The sequence below is a fragment of the Typha latifolia genome, chromosome 13, assembly GCF_019914945.1.
Source record: "Typha latifolia isolate L0001 chromosome 13, TyphaL0001v2, whole genome shotgun sequence".
Lineage (NCBI taxonomy): Eukaryota > Viridiplantae > Streptophyta > Magnoliopsida > Poales > Typhaceae > Typha > Typha latifolia.
Window position 1 is genome coordinate 4,918,793 of NC_133098.1, and position 18,209 is coordinate 4,937,001.

Below are 18,209 nucleotides of genomic sequence, written 5' to 3' on the forward strand. Positions count from 1 at the left end.
TTCTTATAGTTGAATTTGTCTTTCTAATCATTATCCAGATTTTTCCCTGAGAAGGCTACAGCTAGATCACGGTGTTCTTAAGGAGCTTGTAAAGATTGGTATGTTTTTAAGCAGTTTTTCTAATGATGTCTCTTATAATATGCCTATGTGCTTTGCATGTAATTGTTAAGTTCTTCCTTTTTGGCACTCAACCAACTTCTTTTTTTCAGTAATATTATCGTGTATCTGTTTCCATCTTGTCAGATGATCGGAAGAAAATGTGAAGGGCAACTTACTCTGGTATTGCTATATTCTTTTTACTTTTATTTCTGTTTCATTTCTGTGCTTTGTGTCTTGACTGTCATATCAATAGTTCTTCAATCTATCTTTGTTTAAAATGTTATTGGAAAAATATTCAGAAATAAAGAAAGTTTCTGGAGCTAATTCATTTCCGAGTGGATGCACTGATGGATTTATCTCTCCTAAGGGCAAAATGTGATCTTGTTCTGTACTACTAGACAGGTTAACCAAATAACAACAATTTTATATCCTTATCCCACCCGTACACAACTACTAAAATAGCCCAGGTATTTATTTCTACTGTGTTTAAATTACATGTATCAAAATCAGTTCTTTAGGGCTACAAGGAACCAAGCTAGCATTAGGAGTTGGAAGACAATTAATTAGATAAACTACAGTACTTAGTGCATAGACCCAAAATTTAGGTGGAACATATGACTCAAGAAGCAACGTATGAACCACCAACTAACTCTAGTAGAGTTGGTTAGACATGACCATCGAGCGAGCCGGGCCGGGTTCAGGCTGGGCTTTTCGGGCCAACCGGGCTTAAATATTTATTCACGGCCCGACCCACCAATCACTCGGGCGGGTCAGGGTTCGGGCCGGGCTAGAATAGTCTAGCCCGTTACTGCCCATCGGCCACTCGGCCTAACCCATATTTTAGCTATTTTAAAAAAAAATTTAACTATTAGCTTATTTTTTTAAAAAATATTTATATTCCTCCATTTAAAAAATAATTAAAATAAATTAAAAAAATTTAAAGGTGTTTTTAAAATAATGCAAAACGGTACAATACTTAAAAAAATTTACTGTAGCAGATGAGCAAAGTACTGTAGCAGACGGGCGAGCTACTGTAGAAGAACGGGCGGGCCTAGTTGCGGGCCAAACGGGCGGGCTTTCGGGTCAGGTCAGGCGGGTAAAGGGCTGGCTCGTGCCGCCCATGGATAGTTCGGGCTCGGGCCGAGCCGGGTCTAAACCGGGTCTGGGTCGGGCTTAGCCCGATCCAAACCGGGCCGGGCACGGACGGGCTGGGCCCTTTGATCATGTCTAGAGTTGGTAGGTATTTTTCCCATGACCAAGGAAGTCATAGGTTCGACTTCAACTCTAAACAATATTGTGATGAAATTGTTTGGTGATTTGTTGGCTTGGCATGATTCGTTGATGACTCAGCAATGCAATTAGCTTGGAGGAAACAACTCAGCAGTGCAACGGCTTAGAACAGATCACGGCGGCGTTTGATTTGGAGTAATTGTATGGCGACGCATATGGCTTGAAGCCTAAGCTAGGCAGCTAAAAGTTTGGTGGAGCCTAAGTGCCTCTGCATCTAAGGAGAGTTAGCTCTTTGTCCAGCCTATAACTAGCCTTTGGGCTCATAAATGATAAAAAAAAATCGTACAAACCCCATTGGAATACTTTTTCGTTTTGTTGGAGAAAAGTTTGGAACTCATGAGACTCATGAGACATATATTCCCTTCCTGAATCTAATATTAAGGTCTTGATGCAAGTGGAAAATTGAGTTTTACCTGTAAGTCCAATTGCTGAAAAAGAAGATTAAGATCATCTGCTAAACTATTCCAGGTGTTAAGAGAACCTGAAAAGGTAACTGTAGAAGAAGAAAGATGTGAAGAATCCACGAAATCACTAGTAGTTGGATTACTAACTATGGCTTGAAATGCTCTCTGATATCTATTTGTGGCCTCGTTGGACAAGTTGCAACGAGCTACCCTTTCTCTCTACAGTAATCGCAAAATTTTCCTTTTGATAGTGAGTTGCAATGTGGTCAAGCTCCTTACAACTGTAGCATTTAATATTTTTTTGACTCTTGACTTTGCTTCCCAACTGGAAGTCTTCTATTAGTCGTTTGTGTAATGGAGCACTGCTCCTCTCGCAGAAGTTCACTCAAACAAGTATCTAGAGATGGTGAAGGAGATTGGCTCGTTACATTAAACGAACAGTTTTAAAATTTGGACACAATTTCTTTGGGATTTGCTGAATAGCAAATAGGAATTCAGTGGGTACTTTGGCATACACAATGTCGGAGTATTCAATCCACAAATTAATAAAACATGAAGAGTATTCTTTAATAGACAAAAGCTCCCTTGAGTGTAGTTTGCAATATAGAATTTTGATTGAAATCGTCTAGCATTATTATCCTGATTGCAATAAGAATATGATTTTTTTACAATCCGTTTTCCCGTCAGGCATACCGTTTGTTTACACGTACCGGTCCTCCTTTGTCTTGGCATTAGTACATTTCATAAGAGATGCCAAATTGCTAGAGCAACCCCACCACCTAAATTAAGAATAAAAGAGTTCTTTTTTTTTTAAAGAAAGGAGGAAAATAATCAATTAGCTCCTTTAGTATAGTAACACCATTGACGTCAACAGCCAAAGGAGGCACAAAGGAGAGAGGGAGAAAACACTCCTAGGTGCAGCTGAGAGCCAAATTTCTATCATAATTTGCGAGTCAATCAGTTGATTGATTAGTCTTGCAATAGATATGGTTGATAAACAAAAAAAATAAAATTAGATAAAAAGTACAGGGCAATCATGAATGATAGCAGCAGATGCCCAAAAAGTCGGGTGGTGGCCCTTCAAAATGTTGACGAGCAAAATAGAGTCAATTTCTATTATAAGGTGAGTAATTCCATAGTGGTGAATGAAGTAGAGAGCCTCATAAATACTAACAGCTTCCGTAGCTAATGTTGAATGGAGGACACCATGCCGACAACCCACACAAATCAAGGAACCTAGTGAGGTGCACAAGATGAAGGCCCCCTTTAGGCTCGTTAGAACCCAAAAAGGAGCCATCTGTACTGAGTTTGAGGAAGCCCGACGAGGGTGGCTCCCAACGGATGAGGCAAGCTGGGGCTAAGGGCCCATTACTAGGAGAGGAGAGAATTTTGTGGTATTCATAAGCAAGCACGATCGTTTGATCCCAAATGATACTAGTAACCTCACAGGTAGAGCTGAATAGGAAATTGTTACGGTGTTTCTAGATATTCTATAACATAACCCCCAATGACAGCTAAAAATAAGGCACGAGAGCTCTTAGGCAGCAAGCTAAACTCAAGGAGCCAGGAGCCATCAACCCAAGCTAGGTCCGGTAGCCCAATGGGCCAAAGAACCTTGAGTTCAACCCACATGGCTTGAGCAAAGGAGCAAGTAAAGAAAAGATGAGCCACAGATCCATGCATCATAAGTCTCATAGCTCCGATCGAAACCTAATCCAAGCTTGGCTAAATTTGGTCAAGTTGGAGTCAGTTCCAATTAACATTTCCATAGGAACTTCTTGACTTTCAGAGGGACATGTAGGAGCCACAAAAGTGACCCTTTCCATTTCTTAAGAGGGGGTTCCTCTGAGAATCACAAGAAATGGTATGCTGACTTGGCCGAGGCCTGGCGCGAAGGATAGGGAGCCCAGATTCAATAGTCAATGTCACCTTTGATGGGGATATTGATATTCAAAATGCACTCACTAAGAGACGGGCCAAATAGATAAAAAGCTCCTCATTCTGAGCCTTGGCCCAGATGATGTCAGAGATGTTAGGCTACGTGGCCAGCAATTTGGTGTTCAAAAACATAGGCTACTTACTGAGAGAAGCAGGGCTGATCCATGAATCTGTAGCCAATACCATGGACATCCCATCCCGAATTCACTTTTTTGAACCTGGCCCAAGTGTGGGTGAGGACATTGGTAATGAGTCTCCAAATGTTGGCTGAATTACTAGAGTAATTACCCTTCTGGGGGTGAGGAGCGCCATACTTGGCTTGAACCAACCTAACCTACAAGAAGTCATCAGAATTAAGGAGAGCTAGGATCCTCTTGCCCATGAGAGCAAGGCAGACCACCCTAATGTCCTTGATAGTAAGGCCTCCATCAGCCTTACGGTAGGTGACCTTATCCCAGCCAATGAGGTAGAGCCCTCTCTAGCCATTGCCTTTATCTTAGAGGAAGTTTCTAGTCAATTTAGCAATACGATAGAAGGTGGACTGGTATAGAATTGATACTTAAAAGGATAAGTACCCCTACGGAATGGCTAAAATGTTAAGGAGATCGATAGAGATGGAAGGGTCAATATTAGGAGGGAGAAAAAACTCAGATTTAAACATATTGATTTTAAGATTAGTAAGCAATTTGTACTAATTAAAAACCTTTATCAACAAAAAGCAAGAAATAGAATCAACTCCAATGATAACCATGAGGTCATCAGCATATATAAGATAATTGAACACAAAATTATCTATCTTAAAAAGGTGAACTGTACCACAGTCAATCGCATCATTAAGAATTGCAGTAAAAACTTGAGTAACAATAATAAACAGATACAATGAATACCCTTATAGACAATGAACCATTGAAAGGGGGACACGTTGATCATGGCCGCGAAAGAGACCGAAGACAAGCAAACTCTAATCTAATTAATAAATTTTAAAGAAAATTTTATATAGTTAAGAGCATTCAGGAGATTCTATCATAAGTTTTTTCAAAATCAATTTTGAGAACAATGTAATCATTCGAACTAGAGTACTTGTGCACAGAATGAATAATTTCCTAAGTAAGAAAAATATTATCGTGAATGCGCCTCTCAGCCACAAAGGCGAACTGCCGAGAGGTAATAATCCCAAACAAGTAATGTTCTTTTAACCAGAACCTTAGCTAAAGTACGATAGGCCATGTTACAGAGGGAGATCGACCAGAATTATGCTTGACAACCATTAGTTACCAAGGGCCTTACCTATCGGCATAGAATTAACAACCGGCCTCACCTCATCCATCCCAAAAGGCTTGAGGATCTCATCATAGTAGTCCAAATTCAAGGCGAGTAGGAAAGGCTAAGACAAAAGGGTAGGACCAGAATTAGTAGGAACCTCCAACGACCAAAAAATTGAGTAATACTCAACAAAAACCTTAGTAATACGAATATAGTATGGTCATATGTTTTTAGCACAAATTTTAGCTGAAAGCTAAAAAACTGAGAATTAGAATCATCATTGTCGATCCAATTGACCCTAGCCTTACTTTGCCACACCTTCTGTTGAGGTAAGCTAGGTCTCTTCTCTCCCTCTCAAGGAAGGGGGAGAGTGATTCTTTGAGATCAAGCTCACAAATGGCAGCCTGGACCTTAGCCAAGATATCTTCCAGGCGGCTGAGGCCCAAATAATTCCAGGTGAAAAGATTACGAGAAACACAGGGGAGGTTCAAGAGGAAAATCTCCATTAGAGATTTAGTCTAGTGGCTCGATTGGCACAACTTCTCCACTATCTCGGCGACCTCCTAGAAATCAAACAAAAATCATTCAAACAAAAAAGGCTTGTGTTCGGGCTTATTAAAAATATCTAGAGATATAAAGATAGGACAGTGATCCGAAGCAATCCGAGGGAAATAATAAACATTAAGAAAAACCAAAATAAAGAAAACATATTCTTGTCCAATGTGTGCCTATGAGAAGAGAGTGTGGTCATCACCTCTATAATTGTCGATATGCCATGAAACGTGCGGGAGGTCATTGCCCATAACCCAAGAGTTTCTTTTTCACTTGGGACTACAATTGGTTAAATTATAACTGGGTCACTTAGGTAGGAACCAAGAGAAATTCAAGGCTATTATGGCCACCAACATTTGGATGGTTTGGAAAGCATAGAACAAATGGTGTTTCAAAGAGTTTAAAGGCAAGCCTGAGCATACAACTTGGATGGCTCTTCAAATGGCCATTGAATACTACTATGATAGGGGAGAAGTTGAGCATCCGATTACCACTGGGAGGGAACGGTTGGAATAGAATCCCTCGACAAATGGATACGTGAAACTTAACTTTGACAGGCGGTGGGACTTTCTTGATAAAACTGGAGGAGTTGGGGTCATTGTAAGAGACGACGAGACTAAACTTCTCCATATCATTGTTGGGCCTGTCAAGGTGTGCTCGGCCCTTGAAGTGGAGGCCTAAGTGCTCCTCAAGGCTCTATCTACTGCTGTCCTCTATAAATACACTCACATCATTGTTGAAAGAGATTCTACCATTATTATAGATGCATTCAACAAACCTAACAATATCTATTGATCTATCTGTGATATCATTTGCAATCAAAACTATTATTGCACCATTTTATTTTCTTTTTCTTTTTCTTTGTGCATGCATACAGAGTTTATAATAAGATAATCGATTGAGCTAACGTGGTTCTAGGTTTCGTGGGGATGTGTACTCATCACCCTGGAGTTTAATTAATCTGGTAATTTGAACTCAAGGATGACTAATTAAATCTTAGCTAGCTTACCAACTCTCTTTTTAATTAAAATAAATAAATAAGTAAAGGCAAAGTAGAGAGCCTTCTTTTTATAAATTTCCTTATGAAAAAATATATTCCGGAATTATTCGGAGTCTAATAATACCTTCCGCACCTCTCTCTCTCTCTCTCGCTCTCTCTCCAAGTCGTCTTCCTGGTATTCGCTTTGCCAGCTCGGATTCCGTCACTCCCGACCGTTGTTTTCAATTACCAAAACATATAGCCCCTCCGTCCTCTCCTCTCTCCCGCCCCCCCTTCGCCTCTCTTCCTCTTCTCGTCCACATTGGAGAGAGAAAGAGCGGAGGAGAGAGAGAGAGAGGCGAGAGAGACCATGGTGGTGACGGTAGACTCACCGCGGAGGTCGATAACCGACACGGTGCTGCAGAGCGTCCTCGCTTACAAGCAACTGCAGGAGGAGTACAAGAAGAAGAAGAGGCTAAAGAAGAGCTTGTCGTATGGTGGAGAGGCGGGTCTTGGAGTCGACGGCGTAATCGATGACGACGACGAGTTGGGGTTTTGGGAAGAGGAGGAGGGGACCATGGAGCTCGTCCAGATCGGGGCCGAGCGGACCAAGAACGTGTTGATCTTGATGAGTGATACTGGAGGTGGGCATCGTGCGTCTGCGGAGGCGATCCGTGATTCGTTCCGGATCCAATATGGAGACGAATATAAGGTGGGTGCGCGCGATTTGTGGTTTCTTTTTCTGGGTTCTATTATTTAGATTCTTCGACTTTTGGGTCGTTATGGATTTTTGGATGTAAAGTTGGCTCCCTTATTGGGATTTTGTTCGCTATGGAATTTTTTTTCCCTTCTTTTTCTATGAGCGAATGTGGTTTATTTTCTCAGATTTGGTGAGTTGATTTGTTTAGCAAAATTTTAGCAATCTACGTTTGGGGAGCTTAGATTCACTCCATTTCTTACATCTTATCAGGCTCTTATTTCTTGATCTCAGATTTCGTCGGAACATTTGAATTTTATGCTGCTTTCCCATTTGCATTTCTTGTTACCCACCAGTTGTTTCCTCTCTCTCTCTCTCTCTTGTATTCTTTTACTATCTTATATGCGCATAGAGTAAACATTATATTATTGGGGTAATTGAATTCGGGGAGCTCAGTTCGCTCCTCCTTCTCTCTCCTTACTTCGTCAAGCATTTGTAAAATGTTTCTCGTGCAAGTATCAGAGAATGGTATCTGGAATTTGTTCAAATTGCCACACTCAGAAATTTACTTTAAAATTTGCAGGTATTTGTTCAAGATTTGTGCAAAGATCACGCAGGATGGCCGTTAAACAACATGGAGAGATCCTATAAGTTCATGGTGAAGCATGTCCAGCTCTGGAAGGTGGCCTTCCACACCACCTCTCCCCGATGGGTCCATTGCTTCTACCTTGCTGCCCTAGCAGCCTTCTATGCCAAGTATGGATTTTTCCTATGTTGTTTCCTTCTCTTTTCTGGTGATTGTATTGACAAATACAAGAAGCTGCAGGCCCCTCTTGAAGAATATGTTGTTTTAATAGTTATTTATTAGTCGATAAGGAATTGAATCAGAAAGAAAGAAACTATATTATGCTTTCCAAACTATTATACTTTCTTAAACCTGTGTACTGGTTCTTGAATCTAATATATAATAAAGTAAAATGTTGCTGTAGTATGTAGGGTGTAAACGAACAGAGCTTGAGTTTTGCTAAGCCTGGCTCCAGTTCAGCTCAATATTACTAGTTGTCCAGCTTGCACTTCGCCAAGCCTGTAAGTGCTGGCCCGAGCTCATCTCAGTTCATCTAGCTCAAGTTACCAAAATATTTGAATGCTTTCACTGCTTTCTAAGCTAAATAGCTGCACCTAAACTAGTGGAGGAAATTAATAAACACTTTCTGATGTGTGACGTAAAGTTTGCATGAAATTACTAAAATGGAACAACTTGCTACTTGAACCGTTGACCATCTATAGAACTGAAGGGAGGAGAGAACCAACTGCGCTTGCCAACCATTCTTAAACGAGCCTCAAATGGTATACAATATATATAGTATTTATCTAAATGACATACAGAGCTAATTCGAAACAATCTCAAGCTACCCGAGGCTAGGTCAAGATCAGCTCATTTATTAAACAAGATCGAAAATCAAGCTCAAGCTCAGGTCATTTATATAGTATTTATCTAAATGACATACAGAGCTAATTCGAAACAATCTCAACCTACCCGAGGCTAGGTCAAGATCAGCTCATTTATTAAACAAGATCGAAAATCAAGCTTAAGCTCAGGTCATTTAATAGATGAGCAAACTCAAGGCGAGCTTTTTTATCCCTTGGGGACTGATATAGCTTCCTTAATTGTCAGCTTCTGGAAGATTGAAAAAATTACCTGACATGATAAGCTATCTCATTAGTTTACCATGTCATCGCTTTCTATATTATGGTTAGAATGTATGGATATGAAAGTCATTTGATTGCTGGTATTCTGGTACTGTGATATAAATATGCAGGATTTTGATACAGACTGTTTAGGCTAGGGTTGTAGAATTTTTTTTCTAATGGTAAATCTATTCACCATAAGTTTGACATGGGATTTTGTTTGTAACTTTGTTCTGACTGACTTAATTTTTCTGCTGAAGGAAGGTTGAGGCTGGTCTAAAGAAGTACAAGCCTGATATCATAATTAGCGTTCATCCCCTTATGCAGCACATTCCTTTGTGGGTTCTGAAATGGCAGGGCCTTCAGAGTAGAGTGCTTTTTGTCACTGTTATCACAGACCTCAATACTTGCCATCCTACATGGTAAGCTTAATCATTTGCTGAGAAATTCAAGTGACATTCCATATAGCATTGGGGAGGAATGTTCTATGCTTATGACATTTAATTAATAGAAAAATCTGTTCAGGTTCCACAACGATGTCAATAGATGCTACTGCCCGTCTGAAGAAGTTTCAAAGAGGGCGCTGATTGAGAATCTTCAGCCTTCACAAATTCGTGTCTTTGGTTTGCCCATTCGACCATCCTTCTGCTGTGCAGTTCTTGTCAAGGTCCGAACCATTACTAACCTTTACCTGCAATATCTGGTTCAATCTGTAATTCATCTTTTTTTTTTTCTACATCTAAGCAGGAGGACTTGAGAAAAGAACTTGAGATGGATCCTGATTTGCCTGCAGTATTACTAATGGGAGGTGGTGAGGGAATGGGTCCTGTCAAGAAGACTGCAAAGGCCCTTGGTGAATCATTGTTCAATCATGAGCTTGGTAAACCAATTGGGCAGCTTATTGTAGTTTGTGGCCGTAATAAAAATTTAAGCTCCACACTAGAGGCTATTCAGTGGAAAATCCCTGTGAAGGTGTGGAAATGCTGACAGTTCATATCACTTCTGTAGTTTGTAGGACTGGCTAATTGTATTTACTTCAATGTCATTTAAATGATAGTTATTATCTTTCTCATTCAAAAGATGCATTTTTTTTTGTTACGGCAGATTAAGGGATTTGTTACTCAGATGGAAAAATGGATGGGAGCCTGCGACTGCATTATAACAAAGGTATCTTCATCTTTGAGTTGTTATTTTCCAATTTCTGTTACAAGTACCATGCTGATATTTTCCTTTTTTATCAATACCAATAGGCAGGACCAGGTACCATAGCTGAAGCATTGATAAGAGGGCTTCCCATTATCCTTAATGACTTTATCCCTGGGCAGGTTTGTGCTCGGAAGCTATACGTAGACTTATTAGTTTCTAACTCTATGAAGCCATTGAAACTTGAAAGCATGATCATGTTCTTTGCGGACCATATATTTGCATAATTCACACAAATAAAAGTGGAGATTAACCTATTGCAAGACCAAACTTACTGATGATATTTGCATTGAGCAGCTATGGCATTTAGTTAGAGAGATGCTTTCCTAATGGACCAATTCTCCATCTAACACGGACTTCTGAATAGTTTGCCATTTTGGCATATAATAATTTAATAGGAAAATTGTATTTTACCCTCTTATGGTTTGGTTTAATTTTACAAAGCCTACATATATTTTCAACTTAAGCACTTAACCCTCATGTAGTCTTAATTAAAGTTTTTTTTTTCCATCGTATGTAATCATTATTAGAGGTCAAATTTGAAAATTCTTATTAGAGAAAAAATTGTAGAGAATTGGATAGGCTTTCAAATTATTAAAATAATACCGATCAGATTTTAAATAATAAAGATATAATAAATATATTAAAAAATATGTATGCTTTTGTCATATCTTTATCATCTTAAATCCTATCAGTATTATTTTAAATGCATGGAAAAGTATATCCAATTTTTTACAACTTTCTATCTAATGGGGATTTTTAAATTCGACATCTAGGGTGGACAAATATGACGAAAAATATACGATTGCACTTTAGTCAAAACCATATAGAGGTGTTAAGTGCTAAAGTTAAAAATACATGGGGGCTTTATAAAATTGAGCCAAACCACAAGAGAGTAAAATATAACTAATCCTAAATTTATTCACCTCTAAGCATCTATATAGAATTTGACATGCACATCCATCATTTTGGTGTCTGATAGAGAAACGTTGAATCCTGATACCTCTAGAGAAAAGTTATAAAACCATCTGGGTATGAACATTTTATATAACTTACTCATGGAGCTGTTCACACCAATTCTGTCAGCAAGATGCTTGATTTTGGTGGTCTGCACAGTGTGAGCTCTATGCACTAGTGAATGTTCTGAATGTTTGTAGCAGTCATGTGCAATAGGTTACCATCCTATAATTTTTTCGATTTCTCACTCACTGCTTCGTGATAAAATATCACTACTTATCCTTGTGAAGGTGGGGCAAACATGATCTAAATTATTTTTGTGTTGTGTCTCATAGGAAGTTGGGAATGTCCCTTATGTTGTTGACAGCGGAGCGGGAGTGTTCTCCAAAAGTTCAAAAGAGACGGCTCAACTAGTTGCCCGCTGGTTTGGGTCTGAATCTGATGAACTAAAATTGATGTCACAGAATGCTCTGAAACTTGCGCAACCCAATGCAGTGTTTGACATTGTTAAGGACATCCATGAGCTTGCTGAGCAACAAGGACCCATGTCTCGCATCTCCTACTCCCTCACTTCATCATTTTACCAGCCAATATAGCAGCCAATTAATCGAACTTTTGCATGTACAGCTAGGATTGACATTCTTTGACCTTGAGAGTGGTTGTTTTTGCCCGGTGAAGTTCCCGTAAAAATCCAAGCAGGGTAGTTAACTTGCACTTTGATTCCATGTCATCTGGCACAATAGTGGGACTCAACTACACAGGTCTGCTTCAACTATTGTTTCTTAGTGCTAGTCTTCTATTCTGATTGGTATCTGTTTTTGTTTCATATTTACTTGTTTTTTAGTTTGAAACTATCATTCTTTAACTCAAAAATGTCCTCAATTGATTGTAAGTTCTTGGTCGATTCAAATTTTATGGCATGGTTGCTAGATTTTTGTGTATGCAGATTGGTTGTATATGTATATATGTTGCAGTATCTAAAGTTTGTACTTTTCAAAAGTGATGTATGTGAAATGAAAAATGCTGGGAGAATGAAGATATGAGGACACTGTTGACTATGTTCTTTCTTTTTATATATAATTTATATGTAGACTTTTCTTTATCCAGGTATATATGCAGACGTTTACACTTTTTTTTATAAAGAATATTCTCAGATAAATTCTACATTTCTCATGGAAGTGCCCATCATTTCTTCCTTTTTTTGCAAATGTAAACTGAGGGTAGGGAAAAAAACATTTTAGTCAGAAAAATGATATATTAAGAGTAATCCTCATCAAGGTTGGCTTATTTAAATTTGAGCCAAAAATCTTGCAGAGCTCCATGGCTTGGTTATTTTGACAGCTCTATTTGTTAGACTATGTTTGAAGAGCATATTATTGATCAGTAACTCTTTTTTCCCTATTTTTCCAACAAGTTAAAAGAAGGGCCACTTGCAGGAGAAGAAATAAAGTAGTTGCTAATTTTGCAGAATTACTCTTTTTTTTGCTTGACTTTGTGGAATACTTAAATTTTAGACTCCATGAACTATTTAGGTTTTACATACACAATTTAAACTTTTTATCATCTATACACACTCCCTTCTGAACTAAGAAAAATATTCACAAATGCCGCCTTAAATTAAAGAAAAAAAAACTATACACAAAGGATTCAATTTGTTTAACAAAAGTGTGTGTGTAGAAATATTTGAATAATTTACACCATAAATCAAAATAATTTATGGTTTTGCACTCCTACCCACCCATTTTGGTTCTACTTTGCAAGTTAACCTAAATTTTTTATAAATAGCAAAATTACTTTGCACCAATTTTGAAAATACCACCTTCTATTAAATGTAGGGAATCTCATAACTTTACAAAGTATAGATTTTATTTACTTTTCTAATTCTCGCCCTTTCATTAAAAGATATTTTTTATTTATTTATTTATTTATTTTCAAATTCATCTTCTCTATCCTTCCACAAATAACAAACCACAAGAAGCTCAAATTTGTCCAAATCTCTCAAAAAACCTTCATTTTTTTCCTCTACAATTTTATTCACTTTATCTCTCCAGTGACAAAGAGCCTCACAAGGTAATCCTTCAATGCAAATTGAATCTCTTTCCTTCTCTCAAATTTTGTTAACAGTCTTTTATCCTAAGAATTGGCAGAGCACTTAAAGTTTCCAAAAAAGTATGACAATATATATATATATATATATGAAAATATAGCTATGTTATCTACTTTAGCCTATCTTTATGCTTGTATATTTCAGTATATGTAAGTGTAGACTCTAGACATTATATATTATAAATATGAAAAAAATATCTATAAAATCCAAAGTTTTAGCTATGAAATTTGTAAATATATCTACATAATCTATATATATGGAATCCAAAGCTAAAATTTTTACATAATCCAAAATTGAATATTTAAAGGTATATCTAGAAAATTCACAAATATTACCTTAGTCTGCTTCTACATTCTAATCTCAAATAAATATATTGTTTTTTTTTCATACAATGGGCATACTTTAAATGAGAATATCTTTATCATTAACAATGTTGATACAAAATGTCTAACTTGTTTTGATGGATAAAGATATTTAATAGTAATTAATATTCATCTAGATGTCATTTCATCATAAGATTTTGCATTCACCACTAGTGATGGAATTATCTATAATGCGTAAAAGATGAGGCCTTTCACTTTCATAACAAAAGAATATTTTATGTTCATCTACTATTATAACACTTTCTATGTGGAAACGGCTGTAGCATTGCAAAGTAGATGTAAAAAAAATTAGCTAAGATTTTTATTAGAGAGGTGAAAGAGAAAAAAAGTTTCTTGAAGAAATCTTTATTGCTGCTTAAAAGTGTTGCGATCACGCCTCTGGCTATGGAGCTCTGATACTAGCTTGATACGATCTCGCCTTTTTGGTGAAGGGTCGATCTCTTCCAATTCTTGATCTGGACTAGATCTGGCATGGAACTTTGAAATAAGATCCTGAAATATTCCGCCGTCGGATCGACTTGAAATCTAGTTTCAAGCGAATCTAGTTTGGAATAAGAGCTTTCCAACAAATCTAGTTTCAAGCGAATCGGAGTTGGGAATCTCGAGATATTGTTCATTTAGTGGATGAACGTCAGGATGCTCTATTTTGGATCCGTGGATGGAGGCACGAGATCCTAGGTAATAGTGGATGGTGGACGACCGGCGTTAATGGGGGGCACCGGTGGAAAAGTGGTAGTGGAAGGGTTATGGATGATGGAAAGGTTAGGGCAAGTGTTGGATAGATTGGAATAAGGGGGAGGAGAAGGCCACTCCTAAGGGACTAGGGTGATTGGCCAGTCGAGGGAGATTAGAAGCGGCGTCGCCGGGGATTGAGAGAACGGGAGCGAAGAAGACGAAGGAGGCAAGGCAAAACTCAATCTCAATAATCAATAATGCATTTGGTTGCCTACCACATCCTTTTATAGGCTAACCAACAACTCAAATTAACCCTAAAAACATAATTTTCGTCGACCGCGTTTGAACTCGCCCGACCGCGTTCGAACGCACCGAGTTCGCTCTTCTGGATTTGCGAACGCGATGCAGGCGTTCACAGTGCGTTCGAACGCATAGTACATTCTCTTCACCACGTTCACAACCCCGTTCACAAACCGCGTTCGAACTCACTCCACCCGCACGCAACTTACAGAAAACTTATTTTAATAGAAATTAAACACTAAAACATGAAATAAAAACACTCCTAAAGTGAATCCATGCTCGAGACGACGTCGGTGAAGTCCGAATCGTATCAATCCACCACGCTTCCGTAACCTTGTCCTTAAGGTTTGAAGTTTGTGAAGCGATCTTTGAACTCTGGCTTAAGTTCCTCCATGGTATGATCGTCTGCATTGGTTCCCCACATATCTGAAGATATAGGAAATGCTGGTGCCGAAAGAGAGGCAAGCTCACTTGTGTCCGGTTGGCGCGAAAGAGCATCGGCGGCTCGATTTTCAATCCCCTTTTTGTAGACTAATTCGTAGTCATACCCAAGGAGTTTCGTGACCCACCGTTGTTGGGCTGGGGTGTGCACACGTTGCTCCATGAAGTAGGGTAAGCTACGCTGGTCCGTGCGGATAGTAAACTGTTGGCCAATCAAGTAGGGTCGCCATTTGGTGACGGCATGTAGAATCGCTAGCATTTCACGCTCGTAGGTAGACAATGCTTTGCTCATATATGCCACGGGTCTGCCCTCTTGCATCAAAACTGCTCCAATGCCCTCACCCGAAGCGTCGCACTCCACCACAAAGGGCTTGCCAAAATCTGGTAGTGCTAGAACCGGAGCTGTAGACATAGCTGTCTTCAAGGCTTCGAAGGCCTCCGTTGCTTTGCCCGTCCATTGAAACCCACCTTTTCTGAGTAAGGAGGTCAGCGGGGCAGCAATTTTGCCATAGTTGGCAACAAATCGCCGGTAGTACCCTGTCAATCCAAGGAATCCCCTCAATTCCCTCTGATTAGTAGGAATCGGCCAATCCACCATATTCTTGATCTTGCTTGGGTCAGCTTCCACTCCTTTTACAGAGATTATATGCCCCAAGTACTCCACTCTTGACTCTCCCCAAAGACACTTTCTCATCTTAACTTTTAGCTGGTTTTGTCACAAGATATTTAATACCTCCCGCACGTGCCGCAAGTGCTCATTCCAATTCCTGCTGTATACTAGAATATCGTCAAAGAAGACGAGCACGTACCGACGCAAGAGTGGGCGGAAGAGGTCATTCATCAGCCCTTGGAAGGTGGTCGGTGCATTGGTGAGCCCAAACGGCGTGACTCGGAACTCATAGTGGCCATCGTGAGTTCGGAACGCCGTTTTGTGTACATCTTCAAGGTCGACTCGGATTTGATGGTATCCCGCTCTTAAGTCAAGTTTGCTGAAGTAGGCCAACCCTGTGAGCTCATCCAGCAACTCCTCGATCACCGGTATTGGATACCGGTCCTTGACAGTAATTGCATTCAAGGCTCGGTAGTCGACGCAAAACCACCAACTCCGGTCTTTCTTCCGAACCAGCAGCACCGACGATGAGTAGGCACTTCTACTCGGTTGAATAATCCCTTGCTCGAGCATTTCCTCCACCAATTTACTGATCTCTTCCTTCTGGACATGCGGGTACCGATAGGGTCGGACATTTGCAGGTTCAGCCCCCGGAATGATTTGGATGCCATGGTCATGACGACGGTTCGGCGGTAGTCCTCGGGGTTCCTTGAAGAGATCCTGAAACTCCTGCAGCAGCTCTTCCATGTCAGAGGCTACTTCCCTTGGTGGTGGATGTTCTGGTTCAACAACAGCCATTTGCAATAGTAGAGCTCGGTCCCCTGCACAAGGAAAACCCACAAGTGGTTGCAATGTCGACCCTTGTCGCGGTTGATTTCCATCCAGCAACACCCTTCTTCCATTCCTCTGAAATGTCAGTGTGAGGTTTGAGAAATTAAATGTTACGGGCTCCAAGCTTTGAAGCCATTGAGTCCCCAAAACAATGTCGGCACCTCGCAAGGCCAACGCATAAAGGTCCAATGTGAAAGTTTGGTCTTGCACCTTCAATTCCACACCTCCACAAATAAAATCTGCTCGCAATGTGGTGCCATCTCAAATCGTCACATCGAACCCTTCCGTGGGTTCCGACTCGAGCCCAATCTTCCTAAGGAGCCTCTTGTCAATAAAGTTGTGGGTGGACCCGGTGTCAATCAAGATTCTCACTGTGGTTTTCTTGACTACCCCATTCACCCGCAATGTCTTTGGCGCAGCTGTCCCCGAATAGGCGTGGAGGGAGATTTCGGCTATCATCTCCTCCACGAGTTGCTCCTCATCTTCTTCTCCTTGATGTCCAGCCACATCTGCACCTTCAGCTGCAAACTCATCCTCCGCTTCCTCCAATCCATCGATTAGCATCACCGATCCCATCGGTCTAGCGCAGCGATGCCCAGGTACAAACTTCTCATCACAACGGAAGCATAGGCCCTTGGCTCTTCTTTCTTCTACTTGGGCTGGTGTGAGTGCTCGTCCCGGACCTCTAGGTGCATACTTCACATCTTGGGATGGCTTCAAGGGTGCTCGAGGAGGTACCACTGTAGCAGCAACCTTTGGTACTCCGATAGTATTTCCCGCCGCTATGTTTGGTTGAGCTTGATTGCGGCTTCCTTGGCTTGTCCAACTCGCTTCAGTGTATCTTCATGGCCCTATGTTTGTCTTCCATAAGCACCGCATCTTCGAAGGCCTCCTTTAAGGTTCTAGGCCTTAAAGCCCTCACATCGGCTTGTATGTCACCCCGCAGCCCGGAGATGAAGGTGCTGCGAAGTTGCTGATCCATCCATGGTGGATGACATCGGCTACTAATCCTCTCAAATTCTTCTTGGTATGACCCAACCATGGTCTTTTGCACCGTCTTTGAGAGGAGAGCATCAAAGTCTTCATATCCCAATGCTCCAAATCGCCGTGTGATATCGACGCAAAATTCAGCCCAAGTTTCGATAGCCTCAGTGGCATTGGCTGCTCAAAACCAATGAAGCGCCGCATCCTCAAGGTGGAAGCTCGCAAGCGTCACCTTGTACTCTTCCGTCGTTCCTTGGTATGCAAAGAATTGCTCCGTCCTATACAACCAATCGATCGGGTCGCCACCTTTGAACTTGAGGAATTCGAGACGCACGACTTGTCCACGGATGCCATTGTCTCGTTCCGGATCATGTCCTTGTCTAACCGGGGGAGGATGCACCATGAAGGGTTGATGATCCCTCCTTCGGTTTTGATTAACTTGCCGTGGTTTCGGATCGTATTGACCCGCCCACGGATCTTGATCTCCAAGGCGGTCTCCATAGTGGTTCACCCGTCGGATGGGTTCACCTGCAACTGGACCTGGTGTAACCATCCTTGCTTGCCTCTGCCCATAGGGTGGTGGTAGCAGCGGCTCTTGTGGTTGCAAAGGCTGAACCGGTGGTGGTGGGTTCAAGGGGGTGGACTCGCGTCATGGGGTCGATGGTGCTTTCCCGTTCGCCATTGCTTCCCTTGTCGCCCGTAGTTCCCGCATCATCTCCATCATCATCTGATTGTTGATGGCCATTTGCTCTGAAAGAGACCCCAACACGGCTTGAACACTAGGTTCTTCCGTATTCTGATTAGATC

At 40.6% G+C, this 18,209-nt stretch overlaps 1 protein-coding gene across 1 annotated transcript; it reads left to right on the top strand.

The window, feature by feature from the left end:
- Positions 1-6,645: 6,645 nt before the first annotated feature.
- LOC140799588 (probable monogalactosyldiacylglycerol synthase 3, chloroplastic) lies at positions 6,646-12,129 on the top strand. The gene is made up of 8 exons (XM_073153966.1): positions 6,646-7,237; positions 7,806-7,978; positions 9,172-9,333; positions 9,437-9,578; positions 9,659-9,883; positions 10,016-10,078; positions 10,162-10,236; positions 11,407-12,129. Exons 1-8 carry the CDS (start codon positions 6,896-6,898, stop codon positions 11,665-11,667), a joined length of 1,443 nt encoding a protein of 480 aa, XP_073010067.1. The 5' UTR covers positions 6,646-6,895; the 3' UTR covers positions 11,668-12,129.
- Positions 12,130-18,209: the final 6,080 nt, after the last annotated feature.